This window comes from Nesoenas mayeri (genome assembly GCF_963082525.1).
Source record: "Nesoenas mayeri genome assembly, chromosome: 8".
NCBI lineage: Eukaryota > Metazoa > Chordata > Aves > Columbiformes > Columbidae > Nesoenas > Nesoenas mayeri.
In genome coordinates, this window is record NC_137554.1 from 21,296,252 (window position 1) to 21,319,978 (window position 23,727).

Genomic DNA, 23,727 nt, shown 5'->3' on the forward strand with positions numbered 1-23,727 from the left:
CCAAGCCCACGAATATTTTTACAAATTTTACTCACAAAAAAGTGACAAGAACAAAGACACATTTTACAACTTCTATATTTGATGGGAAGCAGCCTCTGGGGAAGCTTCTATGATATAGTCCAATATCCTTTTAATTGATTTCACTCTGTAATATTGGTAAGTCTCCTTGGGTTTGGGAATAGTTATTCTAAAAACTTTTATTTATATATATATATATATATAGTTTTAGATAATATGAATTTAGCCTTGTTTTTTCAAGATTTTTCCTCTTATGGAATTAATTTATGGAGATCATTGTAATTGCTTTATTATGTTGCTAATATAAAAACAGTGAGTAAATCCCTTAAAGAAACTCCATTCCCTTTAGTGGGGAAAATATTGGTGTGCCCTGTAGCTCTGATTCATACTGCTATTGTAAAGTCAGCCAGCTGTGAGATACATGTGGAGGCAGTGTATGATAAATGTGTTCTAATAATCCAGTATACAAAGTGTTTCCATAAAAATTCTTCAGTAGTATCCAAGGACATTAAACAGTCCATCAATAAAGTCCTTCTTTAAATGGTTTTGAATCAGGCAAAGGCTGTTTCAATGCACAGTTGTACAGGCTATCTCAAGTTTTCCCTATGGTAGTTCCAGAATCTGTTTTTAGCAGATGATTATGATACCATCAAGAACGTTGCTGCCGATAAAAATTCAGATTGATCCGCAGTATTTTCAGCTCCAGTTGCAGACAAGAACGAGTCTTGTGCTTTTACTTCTTGGGATATAATTACCTGTTTGTTGACAGTCATTAAAGAAATTAGCTTTAAAAAAAAAATCTTTACCTAGGGTATATATTATTTTCTACAGGATTGAAATTAGCTTTGATTACTTATATAGCACTCTAGATCTCTCCTGTGGGGTGGGCCTCTCTTTCGGGGCTGTTTAACTCAAATGTAGCACTAGCATAAAACTCAAAGCACTTTACCAATGTGCTGAGGACAGTAGAGTTGCTACACCACAAGGCACCACAGCTTAAAAGATTTGGCACTGGAAAGCTCACTTTGCTTGTTCCTACCCTTCTCTGTAGAGCAGGCAGGAAGAATCAAAGTCCCTCTTCCACTTCCAAACCAGGCAAGAACAACCTGAGTCTTTCACGTTCGTCCCACCTGCTTTCAGAGAGGGGACAAAAAAATCTCTGGCATGCAGATAGTGCCTAATACCTTTTGTGAAATTTACTCTGGAGAGCTGCAGGTTACTTGTGCAGAAAGTATGGTATGGAGCTATACATTAATCCTGTGCGCAGCACCGGTGAGAAAACAACTAAGAATGAGCAGTCACAGTGCATATTCTCTCCATCAGAGAGCTTTGAGTCTTCCTTTCCACACTTTTATGCTTGCGCTAGCTCCGACCACAGTGATCGACTGAAAACCTCCTGTCCTCCTCTCCAGGTATTTGGTTAGGAGTATTTCTTCTTGGTTAGGAGAAATTATTTCTTCTATTTAAAACAAACAAAGAAAATACAGCAGAAGATTGGACAATTCATCCTAAAACAAAGATTTACTGATTAAATTGTCAATAAAATATAGACTAACCCAATCTCTCTCCTTTGAGTTTGTTTTCAAGAAAACTCATGATATATAAAAGAAGTATTTAAAGTATTTAAATGGAAAAGAAGATGGAAGATTAGGGTTGAAAAATACTCATTTTTACTTAGTTCTGTAAAATTTCCACATGTTTTTAATAGCTTAGTGGTAAAGCCCAATAAAACCACTAGAAGCAATGAAATCATAATGAAATATCTCAAGGTCAGTCTTGTTTTTCTTTTGGTTTTGCCATCTAGCCCATACAGTATTTGTAGCAGATGTAATGTGAGATATCTGTGAACATAAAACACTTCTTGTTTTGCTTTCCCTGCTTTTTCCATCTTATTAAAATACCCTTCTTCTGGGGGGGGGGGGGGGCAGCTAGAGATATTCTATCCTTATTAGGAAAGTTCAAAAGCAACAATTAGCTACAGTAGGTTCCATGTGGTGGGTCAAATCCTGGCTTTCAGCTAGTGTTGTGTGCAGACATGTGCCAGCATACATTTAATTCCCAAATGAAATGCGGATTCCTCTTAGTGATGAAAGATGACATTTTAAAGCAACAGATGCAGAACTCTGTACCTTAAAGAAGAAAAACTCCTATGATGGAACCTGAAAAGCAGAACTGTGACATACCCTGAGCACATCTATAATCCCCAGTGGCATGGGAATACCAGGGGTTTGTAATGGCTTAATTGAAAAGGCTTCAGCAACAATATTTGCTTATTCCTGTGCTGGACACGATGCTCTATGCTAGTTTGGAAGGAAGGACACCATGCCTTACCACCAAAAGTCTTTGCAGGAGTACAACTAAGTTTTCATTGTATCAGAAATAGAAGGAAAAGAGTTCTTCCATTAACTGCATGGTCTGTTTCAATAGTTCTCAGGAATTAGGTGTGAAGGGGTGAGCAGTGAGTCACAGATGCCTGTGGATACTGCAGTCCTGTCTGCTTTGTGTTTAGTGGCAGCTTTGAGAGCAGAGGGGCGGCTTGCTCCATCCCTGCACCTCCAGCTGTTGGTGCCCTCTCGTCTTGGAACCAGCAAGGAAAGGGGTTTGATTCCATTGCAGAAGTGACTCTGCGTCTTCCCCTAGCAATACTCACCATCTTGTCTTTCTGAAGAAACCTTCTTTATTCCTTCCCCAAAATACCTCTCCATCAGTAACAGACTGCTATGATTTTACTTTGACAGCCTGTAAAATATTTGAAATATACTGTGACATAAATTTGTCAAAAGTCTCAGCTGTGCCAAATCCATTCCTGTACATCATCTTCTTGGCAATGGAGATGCAACTGTTGCTACTTGATTTTAAATAATGGAGTCTGAGGTTTTGTCACTTAAAACAGGAACCTGGCAATTCCTGTGAATATTGCAGATAATGATCTTCTACTTCCAGAGGGAGAGAAGTGGCTAATCCAAGGTAATCATGAGTCCCATTTAATGTGTTATGTAGCTGTTTCAGTCTTCAGCTGATTTATCCTTACCATGCAACACCCTGTTGAATTAGAAAACCACTGTTTCTCTGTTTATAGATGGGAAGCAAACCTTACATTTTTGTGGTCTTTTGACCATGAGATCACATGAGAAGTCTGAGTGAATCATGAACTGAACTTAAGCAGTGACCAGCCTTCCCGTTCTATTGATCTCATCCATTTTGGGTTTTGTGGGACAAACTCCTACAAATTCTAGAAGTATCTATCAGTATGCTCCAGAGTAGTTAGTGATGAGTGTAATTTTGAGCATATATTGCTTCCTTAGTTGTATGTGAAACCATAGGTTAAAGTGAAAAATTTCATACATGGATTTCATTTACAGCCTGGCCCTTAGTGAATGGATGCATTACATTTGTTTATCTTGTGGCCTTTTTTTTCAAATGCAGCAGACATTTTCCAGCCATTATGACTGCAAAAAGATGTGCTTCCCCTCTGCAAGATAGGCAGTAGTACCATCCCTACGGAAAAACCTACAGTTCTTTCTCTTGTCACTGTGTTTAGTCCTCAGCTGAAGGGCTGTGATCTCAGCCAGCTTAGTGCCTGGAGGGGAAAACCAGCAATTCCTCGTTGCCACTGTGAGGGTAATGAATGAGAGCTGTCTTGATGTAAAAACACACCTGGTCGTTCAGTAAAAGCAGACACAGGAGTTCTTAGCACTGGGCAAGATCAAAGGCAGCCTGAATTTTCCAGATTCAATTCATTTCCCAGGTTACACATTTTGCTTGCACACATCAACCACTTTCTGCTAGTAGTTACCTCATTTTTATGGAAAGCACAGAAAGGACTGAGGTCATTTCCAAGACTATCCATCTGGCTTGAAGATGAAGCTTCCTGTCTGCTTTGAAAATATTATGAATCACTTTGCTGTTGTTAAAAAGGGACTAAAATAATTGTTTGTTGTAGAATTGAAAGAGAGAGCTCATCAAATGGTAATGTTGCAGAGTTACTGTATTTTCTAATTGCTAGTATAGCATGGAGGGAGTCTAGGATTTAATGGTTTAGCCAATTATTTAGATCATCTTATTGGGATACATATTCAGGTGACACAAATACACTTAACTGAAATTAAGTCATTTAAATGGCATCAATTAAGACTAGCTGAGAATATGAGTAACTGTATTAGTTCCATAAATTTCTCTATTGGGCTTGGCAGCCAAAAGCTCTTGGGAGTTAGTGGGATATGTTTCTTTCTCCCAGTTTTAATTCTTGCACAAGGATTTATTACAGCAATTCAACACTTCAAAACTTCCTTGGCATTGGCAAAATCCTCAATAACCTATTTTAAGATGTCTTTAATGATGTTTTATGCCACAACAATCTGCAGTGGCTTCTTTCTTCTCAGTAGTATCTCTGGAGCAATGCAGTTGCAAATTAACCAGCATAAAATGACTGTCTGATAAGTATGTGTTAATTTGGGTTACAGCCCAAATTATTTCTTCTGTAGCTGTATTCAATGCAACACGTTTCTTAATTATCTTCTCTCCCTCCTCAACACTCTCCCCTGGTGTGTCTTGAGTATACTTTAATTGGCTAAATTCCCTTTCTTTTTAGCAGAGGGAGGCAACTTCAAAATATGATTGAATGTTGCCAGTAAAGAAATATGTTATTTCCACATATACTTGGAAGTATTCCATGCAAACTGTTGTAATTAGTGATTGATGGGCTGATTGATTTATTTTTTTTAGTATAAACACTTGAGCCTGTAAAGGTCACGTCTGTTTTTGTGCTCTGAAAGTAGAACAAACATATTTACCAACACAAAGCTTGCACTCTAGCTTGATGATCAACAGCTTCATTATTTTTGTTGAAAGGAAGCATGATTATAGCTGGAAAATGTGAACAGATCTATATGTGAAAATACAGTATGGAACCTACCGATAGCTTAATTGCACCGTGTATCAAGCTGCTTGACAGCAAACACCGTGAGACACAGAAAACAGCTAACATGGAGGAAAGCTTACCATAAAAATTGTTTTAACTTCAGTGTTTGCTTCTCCACAGTTAATAGTGGTGTCTTGTGTTCTTAGTACAAAATGACTGTAGTAGCAGTCAGATGCTCCAGTCCAGGTCACACTACACTAAGCAACATATATTTGCCAGAACAAAGAACTAAAGTGCTGTAGGTCTCTGGTTTGCAGTACTCGATACCACACATGATAAGGGGCAGGTGAGAAAATGGCCCACTGCCCTCCTCCCAGTTGGTTCACACTGCAGCTGCTGTTGCAAGGTGCTAGACAACATCAACAGAAAATAGACTTGCCCTGAAAAGAGCTTCTGAAAGCAAAACTTCAGACGCCAAACAGCAGCTCCAAACTACAGGGGACAGTGACTCACAAAAGTAATGGTAAGTTACAATTGGTGTTATTTCTCAGATGAATGGGATACACATATTGGTGTAAATCCCAAGTTTTAAAGATCTGGACAATATAATTTTTTAAAAATAATGCATTTCAAATTTGCAAAGCAAACCTGGACAGTCTATGAATAGGGTTTGAATGCAGAAGGCTAATTTTAACAGTCTGTTGCTTCCATAAAAATATGGCTTCACTCAAGACTTCTGCATTCCCTACTTGCCAAACAGAGTGTAAAGGGCAAAATTGTTGTTTTCTTAATTGCATCGTACTTGTGTAGCCCAACTGGCTGCTTCTTCTGGTCTTTGATGCTTTATCTCATCTAAAGTTCTTCTTGTAGAAGTCATGGCTTCTTAGCACTGGAGTTGGCTTAATTTACACTGTTTCATCCTTGGCTGCTGCTGCTTGTCCCTGTGTCACCCCTTCATTTGTGTCGACACAACTGTCTGTTAGGACTGTGCTGAAAACATATGTGAACTGGTTTGAATTAAAAATACTTCTCATCTGATGGTTTGTCTGGCCTCATAAATCATTAGGTCTGTACATCTGGGAGAGGAGAGGAGGCAGCACAGGGAGGGATGGACAGCTGGGGAAGGATGAAGGGGACGTCCTGGAGCTCCCAGTGCTGCTGAGATGGAAGTATCAGATACGATGTCTATCAGTCAGTGCTTCTGCGATTCAGAGAGGCCTCAGCTCTCCCAAATCGCGCCTTTTAATGGTACTGTGTAGAGCAGGCCCATTACAGGACTTGGTCAGGAGCAAATTCTTCTGAATAATTTCAGTTCTTCCCTATTCTTTGTGTTCTGTGTTTGTTGTTTTCACTCTAGGATAAAATCAGGAAAATAGTTACCAACTGTATGTATTTTCAAATACATCTTTTCTGAGGAATTATAGGCAAATGTGTTGGCAGTTTGTTGTTGTGTATGTTTGGGGTTTTGTTTGTTTGTTTGTTTCCTGGCTTTGCCATTTGATATTTAAACTACCAATACTACAGCCCTCTGGGGCAACTAATTAGTGCATTACAAAATTACTCTGAACAGGAGCCCTCGAAGAAGAGCTGAACGTGCACATCCCAGGAAAGCCATTAGTCATGTATGCATGAAACACTTCTGGTGAGTGCAGAAATTGTCCTTTTGACTTGGTTATTTTTTCTCTACAGATGAGAGAAGCATGTTACAATACTGGACACATGTTATATGAAACTAATGTGCCACAAGTAGCTAAATATAATATGTCAAGTGTATTGGTGTGAACTAGTATATAACCTCTGGATCAAATTCCAACTTTTGAAAAGGTCTCCTCACTTCCACTCTCCATTTCAGCAGAGAAATAAGAAGACACTAATAGTAAAAGTGCACAGACAGCCTGTTTTTGAAATGGCAGGTTTATTAAAAATGTTCTCTATCACAAACATTGGAAACATACTCAGCAGATTTTATTGAAAATGCAAGATTCAGTAGGTAGTGGAAAGGTAGTAACTGTCCAGTTTATGTTGAGTCTGCCTGAAGCACATAGTTCAAGAGCTTGAGCTTTGGGTTTGTACATATTTACAGTAGAACAGCCTACAGATTACAGGAGAGGAAACATTAGCACCAGTGCTTACGGATTAGGGCTCACATTGCCTCTGCATGTGCATGGTACTGACTCTACTGAAGAGTTAGGTAAAAAAAAAGGTTAATAAATCTGGCACTTGGAAGGCAAACTGTGCTCTGCAGTGACTCTGTGCTTTTTGTTACCTATCACACTTGAGTGCCTGTCTTTGAAGGCTGCCCATCAGAATTTCCTTGATGTGCGTTCTCGCAAAAATGTATGCTTCGCTTCACCTCTGCTTGACGTGTCATTTAGTAATATGTGTAACCCCATGAGACCAGTGTGATTTTCTTACTGCTGTTCTAAAACTAAGCTCAAACTCTTTATTTAGTGAATATTAGACAAAATTAGTATCTTTAGCAGTTTTGGTGAAACATTTTCACATAGCAAAAAATCTACATAAATACAGTGTTCATAGTTACTGAGATTCACCAAAAAAAAAAAAAAAAAAAAAAGGCTTTGGTTAGAAAATCAAAAAGGGTCAAATAAAAAAACACCTTAAAAAATAAAAAGAAGCCAAAGGAGTGTCAAATACTATATTGGAGTCAACTGAGTGCAGAACAAAACAGTAGTCGTCCATTAGTTAATTTTTCAGTATCAAAATCTTCCACCTAAAGAAGCCCATGTCCCTTGCAAGCTGTGTGCCTTTCCTGACGTTCACAGCTGGTCTCCTAGCTCCAGTACAAGCAGGGTGGTGATAATTCCACATTTTCCTGTTGAAGGCAAAGAGTCCCTCTTCCAGCTGTGAGGTAGAGATTGGGTATCAGGTCACTGGGGTATGAGATACCACCGAGAGCAGCCGTTACACATTTGTTTCTAGTTCATTTATTTCAATAGTGCAGTGGTCTTTACTGTTGGATTTCTTAGTGTGATTCTCCACTGGACTTTCTTCTTGCTCCACTTGTACGGGTATGTTGTGCTGAAACCCTTTCACTGTTTCTGGTCCACGAGATTCATTCATGGTCTTCACACAGCCATTTCTCTGATAAGCCACAATTTGATGGACGTTAATAGGCTTAGTTTCACAGATCAATGGCACCTATGTGAAAAGCATTAAGATTTGGAATACTGCCAGTGTTTGCTGTATACAACAGGAAAGGAATTCTTACTTTGAAAGCCTGTGGTCTGCTTTACATCGACCAGGATTATCTCAGGCCTCCATAGAGTTCCAGAACCTGTTTCTTATATACACTAAAGCATCTTTGCACCATCTGGATAAAGTGAAGGTGTCTCTAAGTATGTAAAAACGCACATTCTGTCACAACTCTAATTTAACGTATACCCACAGTAATAACTGCTTGTATCAATAAACCAATATAAGTAGGGTAGATAAAGACTAGAATGTCAGGGCTAAGTTTGAAAGATATGGACTCTCCATGACCAGCATGCTGAGCTTTGGGCACTGCTCACTCTTGAGTGCAATTACATAGACCAGTAAGTATTTGTTGTTGTCTTCTGCCTTTCTTCTAACTCAATAAATGAATACCTGGCTTTTCAGTTTGCACTACTTCAAAAGAAATAGAGGATTTTATTGACTGATTCATAAGTTAAATATTGAAGTGTCCTTTAAATCAAACCAGAAGTTCTGATGAGGAAAATAATACGTAAATACTGGCAAAGAATGAAGGTGGGCAAGCAGCTGAGAAAATTGGGCCTTTGGGTATACATTACTAACTCCACAAATTATGCAGCCAAAACATACAACAGACTAATGGTATATTTTAATACAATTATAGAGCACGATGCAAAGAAAAATCTCATCACAGATGACTAAATAATCCCTTAGGAGGGATTTTGTATTCTTGAAACTTCTCGAGTTCTGACTGAGTTCTAAATACAGCAATGAAAGGCCAGGAGGTCCGTGTTATGTAGGAACTCAGACTACACTTCTGGCTTTGTAACGGGTGACATACCTTACCATTAGGTTGTACGTTTAGTTTTTTGATAGCTAGCTATACGTGTAGCCCATATATTCAGGCCTAATCCTGTCATCAGTAATTACTGCAGGTGCTAAGTACCTCAGAAAATAAGGATGGTCTTTCAATGTAAAATTGAAAGAGCAGGAATTTTAAATGCATGTTGCAGGAATGGATGAGAATAGGATTTACCAGAAAGATCATCTGTAAAATAGGAGAAATAATAATTGAAATAAAACTTTCCTATTAATACTCTTGTACTTTGTAGAATACTACAAATAATGCATAGAAATGAAACGTGCCTTGTGAAAAACAGTCCTGTCGAAGAAACTTTTCTGCAGAAACTACTCTGTCTTTGTGGAAGAAAGGTAGTGGGTCTGCCATGAGTTGAAATGGTTGGAGATTAGCACCTCCAAGCATGATGGGCTTGTGGAATTAGTAATCTCCTCTGTCAAGGATCTGAAGGAAGAGCATGAGGAGTTCCTGATACAAGGAACGACTGAATGAGTCATGCCAAAGAGGAAAGAAAACAAGTACAGGTGTGAAGGGAGGCAGGGGTAGCATAGGGAGTGCATGGAATAAAATACAGAGAAGGAAAAAAGGTGTAAGGAGGAACTTGAATTAAATGTAGGAGGCATGAAGATATCTGCGAATGAAGTCTATAATGGAGCGCTGCCCTTGCACTTGTCCAGAAAGGAAATTGTTGCAATGGTGGCTTCAGATTATGCTAACACACCCAGGATAGTTGCTTTTGTTGTGAGCTTATTGATTATGCATATGTACACTTGTAGATACCTTTACCTGCCCCTACACACAAATACTCAAGGATAGTTATCACCCTGCTCTGTTGCCAGTCTTATTTTTAGAATGACATCTTACTGGCCAGTCAGGACTTGGGTACTGAGTGTGAGACTCACAGTTCCAGCATATCATGCATTTGCAGGACAGTGCAGCTGCTTCTCCTGCTCCTAAACCGGTGTGCCAGACATCTGGCTGGCAAGCTTTGAATTCGAGTGGCTTTTTGCATGACCTCATGGAAAAGGATCCCTCCACCCTGTCTGGCTAAACAGCACATTGCCCAATTCTGTCCTCTCTCTGAAACACCTTTTATAAACTAGGTGAAACAAATGTGGGAGGCTGAGAGCTGGCAGGTTCTTTGCCGTGATACGGCACACGCTGGCACACCCTGGCTCGTGGTGTTGTTACCTCATCGCCATCCTTGATGAACTCCTTCCGGCAGATGTGGGCCATGATCCCAGCAGCCAGCGCGTCTCCCAGGACATTGATCATTGTTCTAAATCTGTCTCTGAAAAATGAAATAGTAATGGTGAATTGTTGGCTCTTTGGAGACATGCCTATGCCTTCAACACTGCAGTAATTATAGCTGAGGGCCAGTATGGCTGTTTTTACAAGCTAACAAGTTTGAAATAGTAGTAAGGAGTTTGGCACAGGGCAGTCATGAGTTACTGAGCTGCTCAGTTGCGTTTTCCAGCCTTTTCAGACCTCAGTGCCCTGTGGTGCCACATACTTTAATTTGTAAAGGAGGTAACCAGAGCAGCTGTGTGTCCCTTTACATGCAAGTTGATTCAGCACTAAAAGGGTTTAACATACCAGATCAAGATTGCATATATGTTCAAGTTTTTATGTTAAGGTCCAGTATGATGGCCTGATTGGAGGTTTGGTGCTGCAAATGTCTTAATTCAATAAAAGTAGAGGGCAGCCAGTACAACCAGTACCTTTTATTAGTTATCAAGGTGCCACTCTCAGCAACCAAAGTGCTAGTTGAGGTTATTGTATTGTCAGAATGTGCAGAATACAACCAAAATTACTGGGAAGATTGCTAAATAACTACACTCACCAACTAAGCAGCAACTGACCATATTTAAATCATGTTCATTTCTGGAAAAGCTGTGGTTGCTATGGCTTCCACTGGTTCTTAAAGATCCTTAATTTTCAGTGATCATCTTTTCCAATTTAAATTAGTATGCTTGACAATACTTTGTACATATATATATATATATATGGTTTCACTATTTTTCATTTATTCATTTATAGGTTAATTTCTTCCCTGTTCACACTTTCTACCCACTGTCTAAAAAATAAATCTATTCAAATACACGCTGTAAATACACAAAAGTAAGTGGTTGTCATAGAAAAGTGTTACACTTAAAACAGCTTTGAATCTATTAGTTAAAATTGATGAGATTTCAAATAGACAATATAGCTTTAAGGTCTGAAAGATAGCATGCCTTTTCCAAGAAAAACATACACATCTGAAAACTGTGTCATATTAGTAACTTAATTTATAAATGTGGGTTATAAAGTGGAGGTTCAGAAATCTCCAGATGTTTGGCTTATTAAAGTCAGTGACAGTCCAATATCAACACTGCCCAGATTTCTGATCCTGTATCTTAATATAGAAAAGAATTGTAACTGTGCTGATTATTTTTTCTGATATTTTAGGCGTGTAGTCTGTGCATGCAAATGTTTATGCAGTTGCTTGCCTAATTAGCTTGAAAATTCCTGCATGAAAAGTTATTTGTGTGTACAGTTCTCCGAATTGTACTTGCAATCTCAAATAACTTCAGCAATAATATTGCACCGTCTACACCTGGCTGTGCTTGTTGACTCCAGGACCCAGTCCTCGCTTGTTTGCTGAATCCATTTTCTAGTTCCTGCTGTTCTGATTTGGGGTTTTGCCTTGAGAAAAAATCCCACTAGGGAAAAATACTGTTACAGCACATATTGATAGTTGTTCCTGCTACACACAGACTTTTTTTTTTTCCCTGGTTGGAGATTGAATTTCGATTCTTGGAAAGATATTCTGAGTTGTTAATTTTGCACTGTGTAGAGAGTCAGCTGTGGTAGAGAAGCAGCTGTATGGACAGAGCTCAAGAGTGTGCACTCCCTTGGGGCTCTGATGAGCATCTCTTCTGAAGACAGAACGTTTCTGAGGCAACTGCACCACACTGAAACTCCTCAGGAAACTGATTGCCCAGCACATTGCTTGACCAGCTCTGTTCCGTGTCTGTGTGTGTAGGTGGCAGTCTGCACTGCTCATGAGGAGAACCACAGTACACATCACTGACATTTCTCCTCTAAGAGGCCAACCTGCTGCTAGTGGCATATCTTTCAGTGCAAACACATGAGGCAGGTGTTGCAGTGGGAATTTAGCTTTAGATGGTATTATTAAAGATGCAAAATTAAAGGTGCAAAACTTTTACCTTGTGTTTCATAAATTAGCTGAGAAACATTTTTATTTCCTTCTTTATATCTCTAGGCGCTAACTAAAGGTATGAAGTTCACACGTGTTATGGCTACCTAAATGAGTTGTAATCCCTGCAGTGCATTGTAATGGGCATTTCAGCCTCGTGAGATCATCTAACCAGCTTTCTTTTAGCATTCTTCATACTCCAGTACTTCCAAAAGTAATATTGAAAGTATTCATCATGTCAACCGTGTTGACACTTTGCATCTGCAGGCTCTTGAAATGACCAAGTGCTGAAATATAGAAATATACTTTTTGTATGAAAGGTCATTTGCAACAGACAGAAAATTGGGTCTGTTCCTTGCTCACTTCTTGATACCATCTGGAATCATAGCCTGAAAAAGTTTTTTGTCTGTTGTTTTCAAAAGCTTTGTTAGACAAAAAGAAGCGTAATTCCCATATATGCTGGAAGACTTACTGGAAAAACAATGAAATGTTGATGTTGCAAGAGCTGGGCAAAAACTGAGCAATATAGAGGGAAAAGGCTTTTGTAACACAGCTTAAAATACTTTGATTTTATTGTACTTCGTTAACTATTTAGCCTCAGTGACTAGCATTAGAAAGGCTGCTTTATTAAAATCTGAACTGAGCAATATAGAGGGAAAAGGCTTTTGTAACACAGCTTAAAATACTTTGATTTTATTGTACTTCGTTAACTATTTAGCCTCAGTGACTAGCATTAGAAAGGCTGCTTTATTAAAATCTGAACTGTCACTCCCAAGTTTAAGTGCATGCAGCAGATATTATTTATGCTTCACAGAAGAATATTCCTGATGTTCCTAAAACAAAATGTGTTAAAATGTGCATACAACACAACTTTCATGACTCCTATTATTAATAATAATATTCTATTGCACTGAACAAGAAAGTAAATAATTTCTTCTCACAATTCTTTGTACAAAAAATCAGTGGCTGAAAGTTGAATAAAATAGGATATCTAATAGAATAGACTTGTAACACATTTTTACCAGGAACCTTGATGTAATGAAACTCCACTGTATTAACAGAGATATATTTTATAGAAATGAAATAAAAAATAACTTGGAGTGTTTCCTTATGGATGCATACGCTAGTTTCGTAGTTAATGGAAATGCTAATTGAGCTAAGGCCCTGTATTTTATGATTCACCTTCCTACACTGTTCAAAATGGTTTGGTTGATTTACGGACATTTACATACAAGTTAAGAGTTCAAACAAACCACTCCTTATGAACTTTTAAAGTGGCTCTTCTCATGGGTGACAAGAATCTCTCATATTCTAGGTGTGTTAAGTTGTAGCCTCTGCCTCTGCCGTTAAATCCTCCGTGATTAGAGATGCAGCAAAGTAACATCTACAGAATGGCTGTGCTTGCAAAATGCGGCTCCACGTAGGGAGCTACAAATTGCTGCTGCCTGTTGAGCACTGAAATGCAGAATTGCATCAGGATCCCTGAGAAAATGAAGACATGATTAATCCTAACACAGTGTGTTGCAAATATGACGTTCAAGTGGATTGTATCATGGTTCTAGTTACAGCAGTAGTAGCCATATACAGCACAAACCATTCTTGTACTGTTTTCACGGCTATTTCAGGCAGAGTTTTTAAGTTCATTCTTAAGTTTTCCTGTGATCTGACTTTTAAGGTAGTTACCTTGGTCTACTTCTGCATGCATCCTCCCTCCCTGTGAATGTGAAGAACAATCACTGTCCTCTTTAGGACAGTATTATCTATACCGGAAAATGCTGTGGTGACCTTTCAGCCTGCTGTGGTTTTAGACTAAACAAACTCCACTTCTTCAGTCTTTCCACATAGGTCATATTGCCCAAGTCTCATCTAGACTCTCCCTCATTTGGCTATGTCTTTTTTCAATATAATGACCACTTCAGCAGAGTATTTAATCTGAGGCCACATCAGCACCATTTCAAGCAAAATAATTACTTCCCATGTCTTTTATGCGTATTTGTAGACTTATACTATACCCTGGAGACCATTTGCCTTTTTTTACCAATGTTGCCACACTGGAAACCTCAAAAGCTCAATGTTACTTACAGTGCCCAGTCGACGGCAATAATCAAAGTGATGTCATCTGTTGGGAGCCCAACCGAGGTCAGAACAATGACCATTGTTACCAGACCAGCTTGCGGGATACCTGCAGCACCTATGCTGGCGGCTGTGGCGGTGATACTTGAACAAAGAAGGAAAGGAATAAGCTTTACCAGTGATGGGCTGCTCTGCAAGAAACCACACCATGTTTCTACAGGAGCTTTCCTAAACCATAATCCTTTGTACACAAACCACTGCACAGAAGTGCCAGCATTTTGTGGACAGAAGCCAGGTCAGAGAGCAAGAACAGGCCAAACTGTCTGCCCAGCACTAAATTCTCACCCGTGCAGCCTTGGCGCTGGTGGGGCAGTTCTGTTATCTCTTAATATCACAAGGGCAGAGAAAGAGGGGCAGCCAGGCTGTGCCTTCCTGAGTTCTGTCATCTCCTTGTGGGTGATGGCATCACGCAGCACTGCGTGCCATGGATGTGCCAGCACTCCTCATCGCTGCTTCCCCTTGGCAGCAGAGCTCCCAGCAGACATCTCTGAGTCACCATCGGCAGCTCCCGTGCCAGGCGAATCCACAGCTGGCTGCAGCCAGGGCCTGTCATGTCAATCCCTCACAAAGAGGCTGGGCCAAGGGTGAAGTCCTTGCATAGCACACAGCTTTGCATACTTGGATCTAAATATGAAGCAAGTGTGAATGTGACTGTACCTCTTCAGTTTCTGGGAAGTATTTTTACTTGACCTTCACGCCATTGTTTCAGCCAGGCAAGCAGAAATAAATGGGAGAGCAGGGCAAAAGTGGACCTGGCAGGCTTAACATTTTTTTCATAATGCTATTTTTAGGAGAGGGATTTAATTCCTTTTTTCCAGGAGCAAAAGTGACTGGATATATTCATTTCCCCCCATTTGGCCACTTCCAAGAGCTAGGCTATCCAGCAGAAAGACAAAAAACGAATGTTGACAATGGTAAACGGATGACATAAAGCATATACACCAATAATCCACTGCATTCAACCATCCAGAATTTCAGAGCTTTTGGCAAACATTTAAGCCTCATCAGCCTCCTGTGATGGAAAATGGGGGTAACAGTATTCACCCATATGGAAACTGAGACACAGAGATATCCAGTATCTTGCTCACAGCTATACAGTGTACCAGCAGAGCAACACCAGTATTTATAATTAGGGCCCTTTCCTGCAATAGAAAAATATATTTGCATGTGTGCGTGATGGGGAATAAGAAAGATTTTAAACTACATTTTGAAAAAGTTAGCTTGTGTAGCATCCTAATAGCATTGTAATAAGCAGCATATAGATAGAAAGGAAGGGACAGAAGCTCAGTAATTGAATAAGATATTTATATAATGAACATTAAAAGACTCTGCAGTTAGTGGTCCAGACTGGCTGCCTGATTAGGACTGCTTCTGCCTGCTAAGACAGTTCAGGCCACAAAGTTTCATAACATAATAGGGAGCAAAAATGTTTAACTAAGATTATACAGGCAACCGGCTATTCCATTGATTTTTTAACTTAATGTAGATGCTGCCTCTATTAATAAGCTAAAATGATGGGAATAGGATCTTTATTATATTTTTGTGCTCCAACTAGGTTTGCATAACCACATTGACATAAACTGTCAACCTGGATTTTACAAATCAGGAGCAAAGCAGACTGATCATTTTCCAACCATTTTTTTCCATCTGCCAAAAATATCATGGCACTCAGAAATATTTGGATTTCAAATCTCTGGATCCTAAAGTATCAAGATCTGGGGCAAGTTTGACCCATAGGATACAGTTAGAATTTGGCTTCAGATATTCAGTCAGTCTTTTTATTTATTTTCGTTGCTTGGATTTTCCCAATCTTAATTTGTATTTTCCTTCAACTCTCTTTACTTATGTCTGCTTCTTATATACTAGCACTTAATATAGGCAGTGAAAACAGAGACATAAAATAGGGTTCAGCAAAGAGAAGTTAGAACTTACCTAATACCCATTTGCCATCACTCTCCTTTTCCTTATTTTTTCAAGTCATCATTCTCTGCTTCAAGGTGTATGTAATATCTGCCCATGCTCTGGGCTGTACTTTGAGACCACATTCTAAAAACATCCCTGAATTCAAAATCACAAAAGCCTAAATTTTAGCACAGGGTCATTCCAATAGTTTCCAGAGGGAGAGACAGCCTGAAGCAAGAGCTCATATGGGCATGATTTATTTCTTCTGCTTCTCATCTCCCCAGATGTTGCCAGAAGCCCATCAGCAAACCCCAGCTGTCACCTGGGGTTAGTTTCAGTACTCTCCTCGTCTTGAGAAGATTTAAAAGTCCAGCAGAACATGGGCAAGGCCCGGCAGTGTAAACAGGGCAGTGATGATCTCACTGGGTGGGTAGGTAAGCAGATCTCAAATATGTTGCACAAGGCCCTAGCTAAGAGGAATGTTTTTTCTAATCATTAGTTCCCTGCTGGAAACCTGCAGGTTTCAGTCCCTGAGGCATTCTTTGGCAGCCACTGGAGTCATTCTGGCAGTAATTGTTTAGTTGGATCTTCTAGTCTTTTGGATCCATTAACAGTCCTTTCAAGGATGGAGTATGCAGCTCTATCAATCTCTGCCCACTGAGAGCATGGTTGTTTATCCAGTTTTCTGCTTTAACAAGCAGCAGAGAAGATAATTTAAAAAAAAAATCTCAGTGATATGACATCTTCATGAAAACCCGCCCTGACAGTAGCATCTGCCCTCCTTCCCTCTTCCCCCACTCCTCAAAGGTTTGACAAAAAGCTTCCTAGCACACACTATTCCCTGTTATCTGATACAGGACTTCAGTTTTGTAGTTTTCTAACCTTTTCCTCTCATGTAAAGATGCAAACCAGGGTTAAAGTTGAAAACAGTTCTGACATTTAAATTCCTGTTTTAAACACCAGTAATAATAGTAAAATGTTCCAGTCCTAGTAAATGATAAATGAAGTGCCAAACAGTGAAAATTAGACAGTTATCCTCAAACAGAAACACATTTCCTGGTGCCCACATGCTTATGTCGAATGGTGCCAATACGATTTCCTTTTGCACAATCTGTGACCACTACATTACTTAAAAATAACCATCCCATGAGGAATGGATCCTTTGATAACAGCACAGATGTGTTTCCTTTTGATCAGTGCTACATACGAGAATCCTAAGATGTGTCAGATGCAACAAGACAAGCGATTCGCAGCTTGTGGAATTTGAGGTTTATACCTTATAGTGATAATCTGCCCAAAGTCCAGTTCGTAGTTGTTCACTTGCGCAATGAAGATGGCGGCGACCGCTTCATAGAGAGCTGTCCCATCCATGTTGATGGTGGCTCCCACCGGCAGCACAAACCTCGCGATCCTCCTGTCCACGTGGTTGTTCTCCAACAAGCACTTGAAAGTGATAGGCAGTGTGGCTGAGCTGCAAAACAGCACAGAGAAGCACACATTGACTTGGTTTTTTTCTGGGGAACAGAGCGAATTGTAGCAATCCTTCTCCAGGCAGGGTGAGTTTTACAGTAACCATCGAAGCGCTGCTTCTCATTCCTTGGTCTGCACGTGTAACTCACTTGTCCTGTAACTGAGTCTGCTTGAGCGGGCATAAAGACAGTTACATGTATAAACAGTAGAGTTAGTGCAAATTTTGCTTCCCCAAAATGAAAAATGTTGTTTTCTCTTTCCCTCATTCTGAAGAAAAGAGACAGAAATCCTGCAGTGAGTATTGTACATTTAAATGCAAAACAGAGGAAACACCCTGTGCAGCTTGTTAGTAAAATCTCTGGAAACTGTTGTGCACTCATGGTTTCTAAAAAAGTTTCCTTCTAAACCTTCTGAACTAGAAATCAATTTTTAAACAGCAAGAGTAACCATAAACCAAGGAAAGGTATAAAGCAAGGAAGGCTCTTAACTCACTGTAAGGAAATGGTAGAGAAATGCCCTTACAAATCGTTCCAGTTCTCACTGCATATTGACAGTAATTAGATGATCAGTTTAGGTGATGAATTACAGTGGTAGTGAGAGCTCACAAGAGATTGGAATGCTGCTGGGGTATATTCATTCTGGCCGTTCTAATATTTAATCAATACTTACTTTGAAAAACAAACACAGCAAAACATAACCCCCCAAACTGCACATTAGATGTCATTTCTCTCTTGGGCATGCCTATCATTTTTTACACATTTGTGAATAGCTGAAATTCTGTCTTGTTTACCATAAAGTGTTCATAAAATAAAAGGGTGAGGCTGGGGCTCACAGATAATGTAGAACTGAACCCACTGGTATAGCTATAACTGGGAGCAAACCCCCGCAGTAACACTTCTAGATGTTCTTAACTACAGGCATGGCCAGGAAGCAATTATAAACTTATTATTCATTGCCTCCCTCCGCTGCAGCTACTTCAGTCATGGAAAGTTACTTGTTTAAAAAGACAGTCTTTCCTTGGCCATTTGCCTTTTGTGCCACAAAACCCTGTCTAATTTCTTTGTGGGAAGAAGAGGAGAAAAAGGTAATCTTACAAGTCCTTTTCCACCTTGCCCATGCTTTGACATACCAGAATTTTACAACTAAATGTGCAAATTTTAACTGACCGACATCTTCAGATTTGGCTGAGATGTGACAAAGATTGTGAAAACCAATCCCATAATAACAATGGCACAACCAGTAAAATCTATATCTATTTCCACTGTTGTAAATGGAACATATGACACTGTTTTTGCAAAAATTCAACTTTTAAGTGTGTACATTTTCTCAGGGAGTCAGGTGTTGCTTTCATTTGAATTTTGTGCTGTTAGAAGTAACATTTCTAGGGCACATAACTGGATGCTGGTTTTGTTGTTTATGAAATATTATAATAAAAAATAAAATGGGCAAAATGTAAGTGCAATGGTGATGAAAAACATTGTGCAAGATATTGAAAGGAAGCAAATTTCCAGGTCACAGATTCTTGTACCTTCTTAGCACAGGCAACTACTACATACAGACTCACTCCATTTTATGAGACCACACCTTAGAGCTTCTAGACTGTCCTAACTATTCCTATTGAATGGCTTTCCAGAACTCACTGTTCAGATGAGAAATTTAATTTATCATCTAGATGTACTCTTTTCAATTTACACTAGATCTGTTTTATATGTTTCATGTGTTTCTCCTTGCTCAAATCAGTCCAGTTGTTGCAACACATATTGTTAAAAATTGGTTTTGTCCCCTCTCAGCCTGGATTGATACAATCAGACTTCTTAAAATATTCTCTTAGAAAATTGCTACTTCACATCCCTTATTACTCTTTCAGCACCTGAATAGAGGTGACAAAAATTATGTGGAGTATTCAAGAGGTTGTCTTGTTCAGTTATGGTTCATATTTACTCATCTGGCATGTATCACAAAATATGTGTTTTATGTAAGGCTTTAGCTGTTGCTTACAGGTGGCAATAAAAACAAACAAACAAACAAACAACATTCCTACTGTCATTTTTGAGTCATATTAATTTCAATGGCTAAAGAAAAACATTCTCAAATAAATAATTCCAGTTAAATTAAGTTTGTTTTCTTGAAAGCTGCTTTATCTAGTGTAAAACACTGGAGCAGTAACATGAAAGCCTTACATGTAACACTTATTTGGAGGAAAAAATACTCTAAAGCGCTGATCTTAATCTGTTAAGTCTTTTAAAAACTGTCCTAAAGCCTTCAGCAAAGAGGAGAGGCATCTTCTCCCAGCACTAACTCTAACAATTAAAAATAAATGTTTAGAGTCTTATCTCAATTTTGGGATAAAATGCTGCAGCTGCAGAGACTGAGCATAAGCTAATGCTGGATCAGGCCAAGCTCTTACTAGTGTGAGCCACAAAGACAGCTAGTCACGGTGGAGCAACAGCTGTTCAGCTTGCTCTGTTTATCTTATCGTTCAAATGCATTTTGATATTTGCTCCAAAAAATCAACAAACTGATCTCATCTCCCTTTTGCTAAATCTGCCTTTAATTTACACTGTGCAATCGCCAAGATCTGTGTGTTTCATAAGCAGCAAACCCTTTGGAAAACTCATGCTTTATCGTTTGTCTTCAGAAAAGATGAAAATTGCTTCTTTTGATGGGGTGTACCGCTGAGAAGATGCTGTTTTAATTCATTAATGATATGGAGAGATGACCTAGAAAAATAAAATTCCCTCTTGCCATTGGAATGAGGAAAGCTAAAACCAAGAGGAATTTTGCCTGTAGGCCCAATGCTGCTTTTTCAGTACAGAAGTGACAAGATCAGGGGCAATGTGGGGAGAAGATACTGGCAGGGCAGGGTGCGCAGTAACAGCACATGCTGTACACACCTTCCCAGTGGAGCAAAGAGGAGCTGTGTACATCGCTGTGGACGCCTGTTGGCAAATCCAGCTTGTACTGCAGCCAAGGGTTTGGCGTCAGGGGCTGGCTGGCCAGGGAGCGGGTGCAGGATTTGGTGCTGGTTGTAGGGATTGAGTTCATTGTGTCCTACATGGTGCACCAAAATAATATGAGATGTCCTCCTTCTCTGTCCCTGCCTCTCCAGTAATGTCTGTGCAAACCAAAATATTGTTGTGATTGGGATTTCTGGAGAAATATAAGTGGACTGAGAATGGGGTGCAGAACCTCTCTCCAAAGGGAAATGTGTTGAAATAATGTTCAGATTCAATAAAATCATTGCCATGAGACAGCTGTTTAGCGGCTTTCATATTCTCTTGTGTTACATTCTTGGGTTTTGCATGTGGTATTGTTTTTGATTCTTGCAGTTCGACTTTTAGCTAGGGAAGAAAGCTTTCCACAGGTGCAGACTAGCTGGAATGAGTATCAGGACATTGATTTGTGATTTTCTTTCTATCTTTAGATGTAGACATGAACTGACACAGAAACATCTCCAAGAAACACATTGGTACACTTTAAATCAACTCTTTGTTCTCCTCTAGGTTGATCTGAAAATCCAATACCTACATTATGAGTGTTATATAATGCCCCTGTGGCAAGCATTATTTAACCAAATACAGATGTGTTGACTGTCAGGAGAAGCAGCTCTCCTGTCCAGCCCCAATTATTTGTGCATGTTCTTTTGGCAACAGCTCAGTTATGTGCAGTATCCATTCCTTTCAGTGTAACGAAGGTGAAAAGTTCAGCTATCTCAACACAAGGCACTGCTATTTGAGCAGAAATTTTTTAAAAACCACGTTGGGCCTGTATTGGCTTTGCAACATATACACGCTGTTAAGAAGGGACAAACAGAGCTAAAGCCATCAAACACATCCAAGCCCCAAATCTGTATGTTCAGAACCTTTCCTCAGGACTCACCTTAACTTTGGTGGTACAGCTTCTGAAAATAAAGATACTAAATCTCATAACAAGTCCTGCTGGTGATTCTGGACAGGTTGAACTGCCAGCTGGTGCCAGAGCTCTGTTCCCAAACTACACCCTCTCTGGGCCTATAAAGATGTAATTATTCCTTGCACAGTGGAAGGCAAAAGAGCACAGTCTTGAAGTATTCAATATCCCCGGGAGAGGGGCTCTCCCCTAGGTGTCGGGGCTCAGGAGAGTCACAGGCAGGACAGGCTTAAGGGAAAGCTGAATTCCCCATTATTTCCCACTGTCAGTGGGCACTCTCACATCAGCTTGGGGTAAGAAAACCTCAGGTAAAGATCGGTTTGCCTGGAAGAGACTCGGCAGGGAGAGACACCGCTTTCTCATCAGTTCTGTAGGTGGAGATTTTTTCTTTCCGGCCATGCCTGATGGCTTCCCAGCTCTCCTTACCACGCTGGCTTTGGGGGCTCTTTCCTAGTCATGTCTGACTTGTTTTATCACTATGATTGGTCATACTGGCATTGGAACATTTCTAACCCTGAAATATACCACAAGCAGCCTGGACTTGAATATATTATGAACTGCAAAGAGGGCACTTCATGATTGTAAAGTGGCTCAACACTCTCATAGCTAGAGACAGAGTAGGAAGATTAGATCCAAAGAAGAAACAATAAACTTCCTTGACAGAAATGGGAAATCACTATTTAAAAAAGCAGGCCCTGCAAGTTTTCAGACTAGTAAATTGGTTATAAAATCAAAATGCAATGCTGATGCAAAGTAAAGAAAATTAAGAAAAATAATCTGCTTTTAAAATGGTGGAATATGTGCTGATCTTTTAAGTCTTGATTACACTTCCCTTGATAAAGGTACCTACACTGGAGAAAAGGTTGGTTACTTTTGTTAATCATTAACACAAAGGAAGAGAAAAGGACAAACTCTTCTATAAATGCTAAAGGCAAAATGAGGAACAAAATTTTTTCAAAATTCAGATTAGAGTTTTAAGAAAAATTCTTTTTTTCTAAAAAAAGAGAATTACTGGAATGGCACAGATTAAAAAACCCTGAGTTGTCAGCAACAGAGTTCTTCAGAAACAGAATTCTCAGAGAAGCAGGGCAGATAGTCAAGTGTGTCAAATGTGAACCTGATGAGCCTGTTCCAACATTAACATCTTTGCAATATTAACATCTCACTTGAATCTGGGGACATGACGACATCTCAAACTATGAACTTTTAATGTTCTAATAAAAAAGCTTGCCTTAATTATTTAAGCCTAATTAGAGTTTAAAACACCACCCAGAACATATTTATTTCTTGACTCTGTATGTCACAGTATGTTGCTCTCCATAGGCTGGTTTGAAGCAAACTGATATATATGAAAACACCTTGTAAAATGAAGCATAGTGGAAAGCAAATACCTTCCAAACGTGCTGAAATAATCACTACCTCCTCTCCTCTCTTCTAATTCCTATACATTCCTTCTCCTCTGCTCACTCCTGCCCTAACCACTGTATGTATATTCATGAGAGAAACAGCCATCTGCACTTGACCTTCCTGCCCCAAATCGCCTTCTCAGACCTCACTAGAACTATAATGAGCCTAATCAGGCCAAAGGGCTGGGGATAAAAATTTTAGGCTCTTTTCACAAGTCTAGCACAGCTCTAGTACAACTGAAGTTTTCTGTTTTTCATTGTCCCTTCAGTAAAATACAGATTATTTCTCTTTTAGTGTTGACAGTAATATTTTGTAACAAAAACAAGTTTTGCACAAGATTACAGCAAAAATGAATGACATCAACTAATCTGAGTTCAGGAAAGCAGCATTGTTACTTCTCCATGTATTTGTTTACTTTGATAATTTGCAGAAGAGTTCCAGATCTCTGCAAAGTTCACATAATTATTTATCAGTGACGATGCCCTATGCAAAGCCATATGTGCTGATTACATAACAGCCCATATTAGACTATTAAAATAAGTTATTTAAATCAATATTTGTTTGACTGCTTTCCCAGAACTTTTTATCTAGATGTCATTCCTGCCCATTCCTTCTGTAATCCCACCAGTTGCAAATGCACTTTATTTCTAAGTGGGTCACTCTGTTGTAGGAGAGGTTACACGAATTCTTCCTCAAGGAAATTGGAAAGATATAGAGAAAAGTAAGATTAGAGGCACAAGGGATAAGAAGCTGGTGCAATACTATTGCCTGAAAGGA

At 39.4% G+C, this 23,727-nt stretch overlaps 1 protein-coding gene across 1 annotated transcript in view; it reads right to left on the bottom strand.

Moving 5' to 3' along the window:
• Window positions 1-7,801: 7,801 nt before the first annotated feature.
• SLC1A7 (solute carrier family 1 member 7) overlaps window positions 7,802-23,727 on the bottom strand; it is a gene marked incomplete at both ends in the record, with an annotated part of 47,210 nt that continues 31,284 nt past the window's right edge. The window contains 4 exons of the mRNA XM_080349123.1: window positions 7,802-8,038; window positions 10,122-10,221; window positions 14,212-14,346; window positions 17,441-17,635. Coding sequence (XP_080205249.1) covers window positions 7,802-8,038; window positions 10,122-10,221; window positions 14,212-14,346; window positions 17,441-17,635 — 667 coding nt within the window. The remainder of the gene's footprint in view (window positions 8,039-10,121; window positions 10,222-14,211; window positions 14,347-17,440; window positions 17,636-23,727) is intronic.